Below are 13,704 nucleotides of genomic sequence, written 5' to 3'. Positions count from 1 at the left end.
TACTTTTGGGAGCCTACGTTTTGTGGGAGAATGAGCCATAGGCCCCATTGGCGCTATAAAGCAGTATTAGACCACTTTAAGCAGGCTTCCCCCAAAGAATCCGGGGAACTGTAGTTTTTTTAAAAAAACAACAGGTGCTTGGATTTGCTTCTTGTTGTTTAGTCGTTTAGTCGTGTCCGACTCTTCGTGACCCCATGGACCAGAGCACGCCAGGCACTCCTGTCTTCCACTGCCTCCCGCAATTTGGTTAGACTCATGTTTGTAGCTTCGAGAACACTGTCCAACCATCTCATCCTCTGTCGTCCCCTTCTCCTTGTGCCCTCAATCTTTCCCAACATCAGGGTCTTTTCCAGGGAGTCTTCTCTTCTCATGAGGTGGCCAAAGTATTGGAGCCTCAGCTTCACGATCTGTCCTTCCAGTGAGCACTCAGGGTTGATTTCCTTCAGTATGGAGAAGTTTGATCTTGCAGTCCATGGGACTCTCAAGAGTCTCCTCCAGCACCATAATTCAAAAGCATCAATTCTTCTGCGATCAGCCTTCTTCATGGTCCAGCTCTCACTTCCATACATCACTACCGGGAAAACCATGGCTTTACCTATACGGACCTTTGTTGGCAAGGTGATGTCTCTGCTTTTTAAGACGCTAAGTCTGCCATCGCCTTTCTCCCAAGGAGAAGGCATCTTTTAATTTTGTGGATTTCGGTTTGCTAGGAGCCCCTATTCCCATCACAGAGCTACAGTTCCCAGAATTCCCTGGGAAGAGGGATTGAAACTCAGAGAGGTTTTTTAGAAGCTAGTATTCAAAGAAATTAGTGCCACCATAGGCCAATGAAGTGGTAGATGATACTATTCTGTGTTTGCTACCTGTGTTCTCAGGGGGCAAGTCTAATTTACCTTCAAGGGAACTCATTACATTTTGTTAGCAGCAGCCAGACAGGTGATCCCTCAGGGTTGGAAAGATGCAAACATTACCAATAGATTATTGCTGCAGTACATATATGTATACAGTATTTAATTACCCTGCCAGAAAGATTAATGCATCAGTTGAAATTATGCAGGGGATCAGTGGACCCAAAGTTTTAGATTGGCGGGATTTTATTTTGTATGAGAACATTAAAAAGTAGGATCACTACATTCTAGCCCAATACAAAAATGGTAGGTGGTTGTTGTTTTTTGGAGGGCGGAGGTTAAGGACTAAAGTATGACAATTAGTTTTTTATATAAAAATTGAACCTCTCCTCTCTCAATTTGTACACCTGTAATGACAGAAGACTTGGAATGTTACCATTTAACGTTGTTTTGTTCTTGTTACTTATCTGTGAAAATGCAGGAGTAATAATAGAAACGGCAAGTGTTTCACCACATGGGCGTAGCCAAGGGGGGCAGCTGCCTCCCCTAAACCAATAAAAGTACTTGAGGTTCTGCCCTCCCTAACAAAAGCCTGCCCCCCAACAAAATCCTAGCTATGCCCATGTTTCAGCAGAGTGGGGAACAAGTTGAGATGGGAGGGGGGGGGGAAACAATCTGTGTGCCTGCTCTGATGGGCAACTTCATGCCCCCCCACACTTCTGATGGTTCTTTCTCTTTAACCAGACTTCAATCAGACAGCCCTACAAACATTAAATTGAGGGACTGACCTCTAAAATAGGGTACATGGCTACCCTAATTCCAATGGCTCTGAGGGTCTTTCCGTGCAGTGATGTCTAGATGGATTGGGCACTAAGGTTTTTGTGTCCCCTGTAAACTCCCCATTTTGGCCCCCTCCACCCTTTCACCATTTTGCCTGGCTAATCTGCAAGGATCTCCATCCATCCATCCGCCTGTCTACACACTGGATAAATTTACAAGCTGACAAATTCCTGGAGTTCATATAGTGGCGGCAAAATTCCTGGCAATAGCAGATTAGACTGCAAAGCAGCTGGTGAGAAGATGGCTTGACCTTACGGACTTGGAAATCTGCCTTCTGTGCTGGGCTGCGTGGCTTTGCAGCAGGAGGTAAGGAGTAGCTAAAATTTAGCTGCAAAATAAAAGCTTCTGGATCCAGAGGCAGTAAACCTAAAGTACTGGTTGCTAGGGATCATGAAGGGGGAGAGTGGGTTATTGCCTAATTGCCTCAGAGTCACCTGGTTGGCTATTGTGGGGAAACACTATGATGTGAGGCTGTTAAAGGCAGCCTTGAAGAAGGGCTTGGATTAAAGTTTGCAATCAGACTTTGCAATCAGTTTCAAGGGCTTGGGCTTTTCGTGGACTCTTCTTTCTACAATTCATCCCTACTCCCTGGTGACATATGAACCTAACCAAATGCCATGCTATGTCAAAAGCCTTGCCTCTCTTTTATTTATTTAATTTTTTACATGCCCTTTGCCATAATGTCCCAGGACAGGTTACAATTATAAATAAAAATGAAACCATTGCAATAATCCCCCCGTCAGTCTTTTTTTCCTTTTACTAAACACAGCTCTAGCTTGGGTCCCCCCCCCCCCGTTTGATCCCTACTCAGAACTCACCAGTCACTGAAGCAGGCAGTGAAACAGAAGGTCAGCACCCTGTCCCCCACTGGTGGTGCATAATAGAGGTGGACCACGGGGAACCCAGCTCTGGGACTTCTTTCAAAGCTGGAGCAATGGTGTCATCTGCTGGAGCACCAGGGTGACCGGCAGATGCTCCTTGTTTTGGCAAGTGAGGTGATAATGAGGCTTTCAAGTTTCACAAGGAGGAGTTAATTAATTTATGTACCACTTCATATTTCAACATAAACCCCCTTAGCAGTTTAAAAATCTGAACAAAAAGGATTTTTCTGGTGTTTTAAAATTTGTCTAAAGTGAGACATAGCATTATCATTGAAAGTGTTAGTGGCACGACTCACAGCAGCTTTATCAGGGTGATATTTTTCAACAAAACTTTGCACTTCAACCCATTTTGCACACATTTCTTTGATCAGTGCAGTAGGAACACTGTCTCTTCTCTCCTCCTCCTCCGAAGACAATTCCTCAGTTGCCACCTGTTGCTGCTCCTTCAGAAGGTTCTGAAGTTCTTCTGTGGTGAGTTCCGTCTTGTGGTCCTCCACTAACTCCTCAACATCACCACTACTCACTTCCAAGCCTATGGACTTTCCCAGAGACACAATCTCCTCAACAATAGGAGCATCCTCTTCAACATCCTCAAATACACATTCAGGGACAGCTTCTGGCCACAATGTCTTCCATGCTGACTTCATTGTTCTCTGAGACACATCCCTCCATGCTTTGTCTATAAGAGGTAAGCAATGTAGGATATTGAAATTATTCTTCCAGAACTCTCTGAGGGTTAGCTCTGTGTCTGAGGTAACCTCAAAGCACCTTTGGAACAGTGCTCTGGTGTAAAGCTTCTTAAAATTAGGTATGAGCTGCTGGTCCATGGGCTGGAGGAGAGAAGTTGTGTTGGGGGGCAAAAACATTACATTGATAAAACTGAACTCTTCCACCAACTCTTCCTCCAACCCTGGAGGGTGAGCTGGAGCATTATCCATAACAAGCAAGCACTTCATTGGAAGATTTTTGTACTGGAGGTATTCTTTTACACTAGGCCCAAACACTTCATGAACCCACTCAATAAAAAATTGCCTGGTTACCCAAGCTTTGCCGTTTGCCCTCCACATCACAGGCAATTTGCTTTTTATGACATTGTTTTTCTTAAATACCCAGGGGTTCTCAGAATGGTAGACTAGCAAAGGCTTCACCTTAAAATCTCCACTTGCATTCCCACATAATAAAAGGGTTAGCCTGTCTTTCATGGGCTTGTGTCCTGGCAATGATTTCTCCTCCTTTGTTATGTAGGTATTCTTTGGCATTTTCTTCCAAAAGAGGCCTGTCTCATCACAGCTGAAAACTTGTTGGGGTAGGAAACCATCTGCCTCTACATAATCTTTAAATACCAAAACAAATCGGTTGGCCTCTTCTTTGATGGCACTGGCAGCTTCACCAAGTCTCACCACACTGTGGATGCCACTTCTCCTCTTAAAATTATCAAACCACCCTCTGCTTGCCTTGAAAATATCACTCTCAGCACTTGTTCCAGGGGTGCTTTTGATGAGGTCAGCATGCAAATGTAAAGCTTTTTTACAAATCATGCTCTCAGAAATGCGGTCACCCGCCAACTGTTTTTCATTTATCCATATGAAAAGCAATTTTTCCACTTCTTCAATTGTCTGTGTTCTTTGTCTTGTAAGTGTTTTAACACCTCTTGCAACATTGGCTCCTTTAATGGCTTCTTTATTTTTTAAGATGCTAGAAACTGTAGATTTGGCAATACCAAACTGCTTTGCCAGATCACTTACACGGACACCACTTTCATGTTTGGAAATAATTTCCTTCTTCACCTCTATTGTTATTCTGTTAAGGATTCTCTTGGCTTTGCAGCTTTTATCCATTTCTCACAGCACGGGGTGATTGGCAGAGGGCTCCTGAGATGAGATGAGATGAGATGAATACAGATTTATGCACTGGGTTCCACAGTCACAAAAACAAACTGGTTGCAAGAGAGCTCCTGAGATGAGATGAGCACAGATTGATTGCATACAGTCACCAAATAAGCCCAAATATCACCTCTGTAGTGCACGGGTGCCAACAGCTAGGCCTCAGGATCTTGCACTCAGCAGAAGCTGCGTGGCATGTTCGACTTCCGAGGTATGTTCGAAAACCGAAGCATTTACTTCCAGGTTTACAGCGTTCGTAAACCGAAACATTCGTCAATAGAAACATTCGAAAACCGAGGTCCCACTGTGTAAGAAACACAATACAATTTCCACATTCAAAACCAAATACTGTACCAAATTATAAATCATGATTCCACATTCTAATTTAATTCAATAAATGTGCATGTAAGTGAAAGAACCAAGTACCACAAATAAAAAAATCTTATACAAAACATCCAAATGCAGAAGAGCCTTCGGAAGCTGCAAGCAGACATGCAGGGTGTGTTAGAGCTATGACAAATTGCAGGCAGCTGACTTCACAGCACCTTTCTGTTACTCACGCGGCTTGCCTCTTATTGAATTAGGTGTAACCACACCTTTAGCACATATAATGCCTCTGCCTGCCTGTTGATGAGCAATCTTCAAAGAACACAGGATGACTACACACCTGACAGCAGGAGCGGAAGGATGATTTCAGTCTTACTCCATCTACTCTCCCCAACCCCGTCTCATGAACCATGTGCAACCTTGGAGGTCCACTCCTTCAATAAATTTATTGTGCTAGCCAGAGGCCATGACAATCACCTTGGAGATTATATAGAGAGAATCTATTCTGAAACATAGGTAAAGGTAAAGGTACCCCTGCCCGTACGGGCCAGTCTTGACAGACTCTGGGGTTGTGCGCCCATCTCACTTAAGAGGCCAGGGGCCAGCGCTGTCCGGAGACACTTCCGGGTCACGTGGCCAGTGTGACATCGCTGCTCTGGCGAGCCAGAGCCCTGGCACACGGAAACGCTGTTTACCTTCCCGCTGGTAAGCGGTCCCTATTTATCTACTTGCACCCGGAGGTGCTTTCGAACTGCTAGGTTGGCAGGCGCTGGGACCGAGCAGCGGGAGCGCACCCCGCCGCAGGGATTCGAACCGCCGACCTTTCGATTGGCAAGTCCTAGGCGCTGAGGCTTTAACCCACAGCGCCACCTGCGTCCCCTTCTGAAACATAGGAAGCTGCCTTATACAGAATCAGACGCACTGGTCCATCTAACTACATTGACTGGCAGCAGCTCTCCAGGCAGGGCTCTCTGCCAGCCCTACCTGGAGATGCTGGGGATTGAGCCTCTGGGATCTCCTGAATGCAAAAATTGTGGTCAAACCACTGAGAAATGGCCCTTCCTGGTTCACAGATGTCTTTTTAAATTTGCAAAGCGGAGCAGTGCATATTAAGGTTCTCTTAATAAGGCAGCAATCTTAATCTGTGTTATGTAAACATGAAAAGGCACTTAGGAGCAGAGTAATAATTGGCAGCTTCAGCTATAAGAATCAAAGTAGCAGGTGATGGGAAAGAAAGATCCTTCTCTGGTGGAGAGCGGCTGCCAGTCAAAGCAGATGCCACTGGCCTAGACGGACAAATAATTTGCAGCTTCTTCCCTTTCATGGGAGGGACTGTAACTCGGTGACAAAGCATCAGCACTGCATGGAGAAGGCATGCAGCATCTCCTGTTAGAAAGGGATTGAGCAGTTTAAATGTATCCCAGGTCCAAAGAGGGGAGAAGCAGCAGCTCATAGTAATCCATGGGAAAACCTAATACTGTCTTCCTCAAACTCAGCCCTCCGGATGTTTTGAGACTACAATTCCCATCATCCCTGACCACTGGTCCTGCTAGCTAGGGATCATGGGAGTTTTAGGCCAAAAATATCTGGAGGGCCCAGTTTGAGGAAGCCTGGTCTAATATATCCACATAATTGTGACTGGGCGTTTAGAGTTGCTGCCAACTAATCTCTGTTCAGAGTAGATCCATTGTAACAAATTGGCCGAAGTGAGATCACGTTCATTATTATCAGAGCATCTACTCCAAGTAGGGCTGATACTGCATAGAACTCTTAGTGCGTCCACACACCCCAAAACAGATCGCAGCAAAGAGGAGCACTTCTGCTCTACCTCTTTCCTTAAAAAAAGAAGAAGTTTTTCAACATATTCATAAAGTAGCCCAGCTAATACAAATGCACGTGCATCTCATTATTTCCATGGTGCAGGTTGGAGATTGTAGTTGGGAGTGCCTTGCGACAGCCTTGCGGTGCAGTGTCTTCTGAGTACTGCAGAATGGAGGCTTGCCTGAAGCCGAGAGAGTAGTTTGCAAGGGCCCTTCAAAATGCACTCCAGTAGTAATTGGCCCCAATGCAGGTAGGGCTGAGACTGAAACAGTACAGTAGTTTGCAACAACCCTGCAGTGTTGCCCGCTATGACACCCCTACTGCATAGCTGTCAACGTTTCCCTTTTTTAAAGGGAAATTCCCTTTTTCCGAATAGGATTCCTCGCAAGAAAAGGGAAAAGTTGACAGCTATGCCCTATTGCCGGAGGGGCTTCACAGGTCTGCGATGCTTACTGGTGGGAGGCTCAGGTGGGTCTGGTTGGCTTTTGTGAGCAAAGGCGAGTCGTATTTCTTTTTACCTTCCCCAGAGCCAAATCCAGCGCTCAGTTGCCTACGGGAAACTCATCCTGCCCCACCGACTCGCGGGCAAAGCGGCTGTCATTTTTGACCTGCCCAGGCGCCTCTCTCACTTTCGCCTCTGGAGAGAGCGGGAACGCGGAAGCGGCCGCTCTTCCCTTTTCATGCGTCTACGGTTCCGCCCGTCGGCCTCTAGGGGGCGAAGCGCGCGTGCGCAGTCCCTGCCTGGCAGGCCGCTCTGCCTTCCCCGCTTCATCTCCCCGTCGAGTTCCGGGTCAAAGAGAAAAGAGAAACTTTCCGGCGCCTTCGGAAGATGCCGAAGCCCACTCAGGGGGACCCGAACCCCTTATTTACGCGCTGGCTCCAGGAGTGGCGCGACCAGGCCGCTGAGCGCGGGCGCCTCAGGAGCCAACGCGCCTATGAACGGGTAAGCCACGCCCTCTAGTGGCAGGCCACGCCCTCCGGGTGTTTTGCTCCGCCCACATCCCCCTTCGCGCTCGTTGGATTCCCCTCAGTACCCAATTTATAATGTAGTAATATAATGCTAACACATAATATTAAACTTCTTGGACTTTTCTCCCCAGCTGGTCATTAGGATAACTTGCATCTGAAATTGTTTGTTTCCTCCTCTCTCCCAATACATTTTCCTCTAGTGCTATGCCTTAAAATTATAAGCCTTCGGGTAGGGACCTATGAGTAAAGCTGCTATGGGAGCTGTTTTTGGCTGAACAAGCAGGATTGATAAACATGCATAAATGATGGGTAAGATCTTGACTTGGAGTCCACCCATGTTAGTTACTAATTTCAATATGTATCTTCTAAGTATCACTTACAAAGCAATCCTGTACATATACTGTATACTGAGAAATAAGCCCCACTGAAATCTTACTCCCAAATAAAGTGAGTATCGGGTTGAAATTGAAGTCTGGATCCAGCCCTAAGTATCAGCAACTATGAACTGACCAAAGAGAATATGTATGGGTTAGTTCAAATTTCACAGAGTGCTTGTGGCCCCAGCCTGAACCGTTGAACCGCTCTCCTTGTTAGTCAAAGTGAAGAGACAGGGGAAACCATGTGCACCTCTCCTTACTATCAAAACAATAAATCCTCTTCCTTGTGTTCAGGCGCTGAGCTCTCTCCGCAAATACCCACTCCCTTTGCGCAGCGGGCGCGAGGCTCGGATCCTCCAGTACTTTGGTGAGCACATCTGCCGTCAGCTAGACGAGCGGCTGGAGAGACACTGCCAAGCCCAGGATGGCACAGTATTGACAGGTGAGTGGTGAGGCAGCCGTGTGAAGGTCCAATGTGTGCTCGAGTCTGTTCCTTAAATAGAAAGTAAGATTCCTGTCCTCATGGTACTGAATAAAGGGCTGGTTTAAATAGAAACATAGGAGGCTGGTTTATACTGAGTCAGACTATCTGTCCATGTAGCACAGTATTGCTTGCCCACAGTGGTTTGCAAAAGCTCTCCAGAGTTTCATACAGTCCTACCTGAAGATGCCAGGGATTGACTCTGAGATTTTCTGTATGCAAAGAAAGTACCCTTCCACTGTGTTTTGGCTCTTCCCTCTGAAACAAGTAGAGTCTTCTCTTGCCACTTAAGTCATATCCAAGGGGAGCCTGGTGAGTATCCTCTGGAAGGAAGTTCCACATTTACATGCTGGCAGAGTGAATGTTGTGCTTTGGGTAGCCAACTCCTGCACATCAGAGAGATGGAATAAAAAGGAGGGTGTCAGGTGATGAGGGGAAATTCCAGTGGATACAGGCAGGCCTCACAGTGCAATCCCGTGCATGTCTATGCAGAAGCCAGCCCCACACTTAACTCCCAGATAGCTGCATATTGGATTGCAGTCTAAGGCTGTTTAGGGCTGATATGAACAGGGCAGAATGGGAATTGGCATCATCTAGGTTGGGTCTAAGGCTCTTTAGGGCTGTTTAGGGTTAAAGCCTCAGCGCCTAGGACTTGCCGATTGAAAGGTCGGCGGTTCGAATCCCTGCGGCGGGGTGCGCTCCCGCTGCTCGGTCCCAGCGCCTGCCAACCTAGCAGTTCGAAAGCACCTCCGGGTGCAAGTAGATAAATAGGGACCGCTTACCAGCGGGAAGGTAAACGGCGTTTCCGTGTGCGGCTCTGGCTCGCCAGATGCAGCTTTGTCACGCTGGCCACGTGACCCAGAAGTGTCTCCGGACAGCGCTGGCCCCTGGCCTCTTAAGTGAGATGGGCGCACAACCCCAGAGTCTGTCAAGACTGGCCCGTACGGGCAGGGGTACCTTTACCTTTACCTTTAGGTTGGGCCTTGGGGTGTTCATTTATCACTAAAGCTGCACAGGTTTCTAGTCCTTATGGCTATGGTGAAATGTAAACTTGAAAACTGGTAACATTTCATTAAACGAACAAAAGCTAAGCAGGACGTTGGCATTTGGAAAGCTTAGTCTTTTAATGCATTCATGGCTGCTTGCTCTTTTGCCCCCTCTCTCTTTCTCTGTCTCTCCCTCTGTGGGGGGGGGGGGGCAGGGGGAAGAGAGAAGTGCACATATGAGCAAATCTCCTTCATTGGTCTCAGCTGTGGAATTTCATTAGTCTCCACTAAACATCTATTAAACAGAGTTTATACTGTGAATTCCAGGTCTGCAAGCCACAGCTTCTTCTCAGAAGGATCAAGCGGATGGTGAGCTGCTTGGCAGCAGAGTGCTCCAGCCTGCCCTCTGTGCCACAGAGCCAGATCAAAACAAAGGACAGTGCTTAAAGGTCTGTGTAAATACCTTGCCCTTACAAGCAGTTGAACTATTAGTATGGCCATGTCTCAACTCTCTCTGCCTGGGCGAGTTCCTCCTAAATTCAAGAGGCAGCCCACTTCCCCTCTTTTCCTCTTCCCGTCTCTTGGAGTGGGGCTGAGTGGATTTGGGGTAGGGTGACGATGCTGTGATCTTTCCCCACGAATCGTCCCAGCCACTGCTGCGCTGGCAGATTACCCAAATCTGCTCATCCATGCCTGTGCCAAGCACTTAAAGGTGAGAAAGCAACATGTGCATTATCATCAGAATGGGCTGCCAAACATTCATTGAATGATGGTGCAGGTCATAGACTAGAACAAGGGTTGGGGAACCTTTTCAAGCCTTCTCTCCTTGGCAACCAGCAGTGGTAGGTGCAGCCAGAGGCACAAGTGGCTGGGGCTAGAGTCAAAAGCGGGAGGACAAATGGGCATCACTCCTAACCTTTGTACAGCAGGCTGCATTTCCGCCATGCAAAAGTTAGTGGTTTCTATATACTGTAAATACACCCACACTCTTCTCCATCCTCCACCAGGCAAGTAAGAGACATTATTACAGTTTAAAGACACATTCCAGCCAAACTAAAGCACCCATGGTTCTAGTTTTAATTTACAAGGGGGTCCAGGATACCTTAAGGACCGCCTGATCCCTCCCTCATCATTGATGTCTTCAGTAGAGTCACTGTTAGTGCTCCCCACCCCCCGCATGGCTTGGATGCCCACCTCAAATTCACCAGGAGCTGTACATTCAGCATTGTGACTCAGATTTTGAGGACCTCCCTCCCATTTGAGATCAGGCAGGCCCCCTCTCTGCTGAATGTCTAGCATGTACTGAAGACATTTCAGCTGGGATTTTGACTGAATTCTGATTTACTTACTGTATTGGTGAGTTTCTTGCACACCCCTTAGATGCTGTCATAATTCAGCAGTACAGTATATAAATTTTCTAAATAGATAGATAAATAGGGTGTTGCTTAGGGAGAGGCTCAGAGGAACACATTTGGCTTCCAAGCCTGAGTTTCTCACTCCCTCTTGGGCTACAGCTTCATGGATGGATTAATACCCATTCTTGCTGTCAACCAGAAGAAGTAAAAATTCATCTATTCATCATTTGCTTGAACACTGGCCTGAAATGGAGTCCTGTGTAACTTGACAGCTTGCATTGTGCAATTTAAACCACATGGTGCAAGCTTTAAAAGCTACTGCCTTCTGGTTCTTTGCTGTCCTGCCCCCCACAAAAAAAGTTTGATTGCCACATTGCTATGCCGCACCTCTGAGAGGTGTGGCTGAGGATCATGTAGTGCCCACGCACAGCTGCCTTTCATATTTCCATGGGTCCTGGGGCAGGCAGCTTTCCCAGTGGATGGTGCCGAAAGCACATTTATCCATTTCGCTTCTTAGCCCGCCCGTCAAAATGCTCTCCTACAAAGCGCGCGCTCTGCTCCTCCCCGAATGGTCAAAGGCCTTGCAACATAAAAGACCTTTCATCAAATTTTGAAAAGAGGCATTGTGGCTGGCAGGGTAGCAGTCAGGGAAGGTAGCCGGCCTGGTTTGCTCATGAAAACATGGAACTGTATTGGGTCAGTTCCCCCACCTCCCACCCCGATTTTCCACTTTTATCCCATAGAAGGGCATTGAGAACTAGCTATGAATCAGGAAGTCCCTGGTTTAACTCTTGCTTCTGTCACATGCTTACCAAGTCACTTTGGGCTAGTGATGGGGAACCTTTTTCAATGGAGAGCCGGGTTCCTTTCTGGTCCACCTGGCAGGGGGCACATGTTGGTGGTGGGTGGGGCCAGAGGCGAAAGTAGACGGAGCAACAAATAATTTTTACTTTTGTACAGAAGGCTAGTTTTTATACCCCCCCCACACCTCCCTATCTTTTATCTAGGCAAGCAAGAAACATTATCAGAGTTCAAGGCCATGTTCTGGCCTGGGGGAAAAACCTCAAAACTTTCAGCTGGGCTGGGGAGGGGTGTGGCCCTGGGAGAGCCCTGAGAGCCAGAGAGACAGACCTGGAGTGTCACATTTGGCCTCCAAGCCTAGAGTCGTCGTCCCCCCCCCCCCCCGCCTTAGGAAAGTCCCTCCCACTCAGCCTCGGCTCTTCCAACTAAGCTGTTGCACTCAGGTCCTGCTTGCGGCCTTCCTATTGAGGCACCTGAATGACTACTGAGAACAGGATGCTGGGCTAGATGGGCCCCTTCTGGCCCGACCTAGCAGGGCTTTTCCTTGTGTTCATATGTTCTTAAGACTGGTGGAGTCTCTGAAGAAGACACACCTGGTTTTCCTTTTTCCTTTCAGAAGAAGCAACCAGTATCACGCCAGCGTGGCCGGAGGTACTTCCCAGATCCCCGTTCTGGAGCCTTTGCCATTTTGGCGGCTCTGTACCAGGACAGTGTGGTAAGATAACAGCTGATTCAGAATACAGTAAGCTCAAAAACATAACATTTGGGGAGGGGGAGAACCTAGAGCCCACCTTTCCCAGAAGGCTTGGGGGGAAACCCCAGGTGCATGATGAAGACCTGAACATTGGAGGATTGTGGGAGTGCCTTTGTTTTGGAATCCTCTTTAAGAAGTCAGCAAAGGTGGGGCAGTGTTAAGAGGTGGGAATCCTGGGAGGAAATGTAAAATCTATCCTGCCTTTTTGACCCTTCTTCCAGAATCCTCACTCCCGGGGTTTCCTGACAAAGCCGGAATTACAGAGAGCAGCTCAGCCGCTGTGTGAGAAATCTTTTTTTCTTGTGAGTTCCTGTATGATCTGTATTATTTTATTGGTACTGTTGTCACTTTGGCTAGAACAAGAAACTTATATAGATTGACTGATGAATTAAGAAAATCTTAGGGTACCTCCAGACTCTTAACTGTTTTGCAGGAGGGATTCCAGCGTGTCCCAGAAGTTTATGTTTGTGAAATTGAAATGGATTAGAACCCTTTGTCACTCTCGTACAACAATCCACTCTTTTAAGATTCAAAAGCTGACCTTTTGTGGTTAGAAAAGTGATGAGGAAATGCATGGGAAAATGGGGGAGGGATGAACGGTTAATGGGAAGACGTATAAAACCCTGCAAGCAAATGACCGTATTTTTCGCTCTATAAGATACACCCGACCATAAGACGCACCTAGTTCTAGAGGAGGAGAACAAGAAAAAAAATGTTCTCTCCCTCTCTGCTCAGCACCTCTCCAGCAAAGCGGGAGGAGAAATGGAAGGGGCTCCGTTTCTCCTGCCGCATCGCTGAAGGGGCACTGCGCAGCTTCCCCTCTCTGCTCAGGGGGCTTCGGGAGGCTATCGCTGAAGCCAGCAGAGCAAGAGGGATCAGTGCACACCAATCCCTCTCACTCTCCTGGCTTCAGGGATAGCTGCGCAGCCTGCATTCGCTCCATAAGATGCACACACATTTCCCCTTACTTTTTAGGAGGGGAAAAGTGCGTCTTATACAGCGAAAAATAGGGTAGGACGAATGACCATTGCCATTTAACCTCTCCGCAAAGAGGTAGGAATGAGTTCTCAGTTATGACTGAACCTAGTTTAACACCATGTCAGTTTTACACAAGGAAATCGGAATGAATGCGCAATAAACAGGCCGTTTGGAGGAGCCCTATTGGAGTGATAATCTGGTTACGGAATATCTTAGTCTGCCTTATGACCCTGCACTCGCAATAATGCGGATACCAGTTTGCAAGAAATGTTAGAATACATTTTAAAAAATATCTATATCAGCAAAACACTTCAAAGGCATCAGGATCCCTCCCACTTTGTGGGTTGGTGGGAAGAAGGGGAAAGTTCTGCTGCAGCAGGCCCTGAGGTGGCCTTCCCCGGCC

The 13,704-nt window shown here is 47.3% G+C and overlaps 1 protein-coding gene and 1 long non-coding RNA gene across 3 annotated transcripts in view; one reads left to right on the top strand and one right to left on the bottom strand.

The window, feature by feature from the left end:
- Window positions 1–2,703: 2,703 nt before the first annotated feature.
- Window positions 2,704–7,246, bottom strand: LOC310833781. The gene is made up of 2 exons (XR_014558923.1): window positions 7,119–7,246; window positions 2,704–4,756 (listed from the first exon to the last, which is right to left on the bottom strand). It is a non-coding gene; the product is annotated as an uncharacterized lncRNA (long non-coding RNA).
- Window positions 7,247–7,409: 163 nt separating this feature from the next.
- The window catches only part of MUS81 (MUS81 structure-specific endonuclease subunit), a 17,704-nt gene continuing 11,409 nt past the window's right edge, over window positions 7,410–13,704 (top strand). For both annotated transcript variants that reach the window (XR_014558892.1, XM_083716474.1), the window contains exons 1-5: window positions 7,410–7,543; window positions 8,241–8,388; window positions 9,741–9,862; window positions 12,186–12,284; window positions 12,545–12,625. Coding sequence is in view for 1 of the 2 variants with exons in the window: in XM_083716474.1 (XP_083572600.1) it covers window positions 7,430–7,543; window positions 8,241–8,388; window positions 9,741–9,862; window positions 12,186–12,284; window positions 12,545–12,625 (564 nt within the window). In the remaining variant the exon portion in view is untranslated. The remainder of the gene's footprint in view (window positions 7,544–8,240; window positions 8,389–9,740; window positions 9,863–12,185; window positions 12,285–12,544; window positions 12,626–13,704) is intronic.

This window comes from Podarcis gaigeae, assembly GCF_964106915.1.
Source record: "Podarcis gaigeae genome assembly, chromosome: 16".
Classification (NCBI taxonomy): domain Eukaryota; kingdom Metazoa; phylum Chordata; class Lepidosauria; order Squamata; family Lacertidae; genus Podarcis; species Podarcis gaigeae.
The sequence above is the reverse complement of the archived record's forward strand: the minus strand, read 5'-3'. Positions and strand labels throughout refer to the sequence as shown.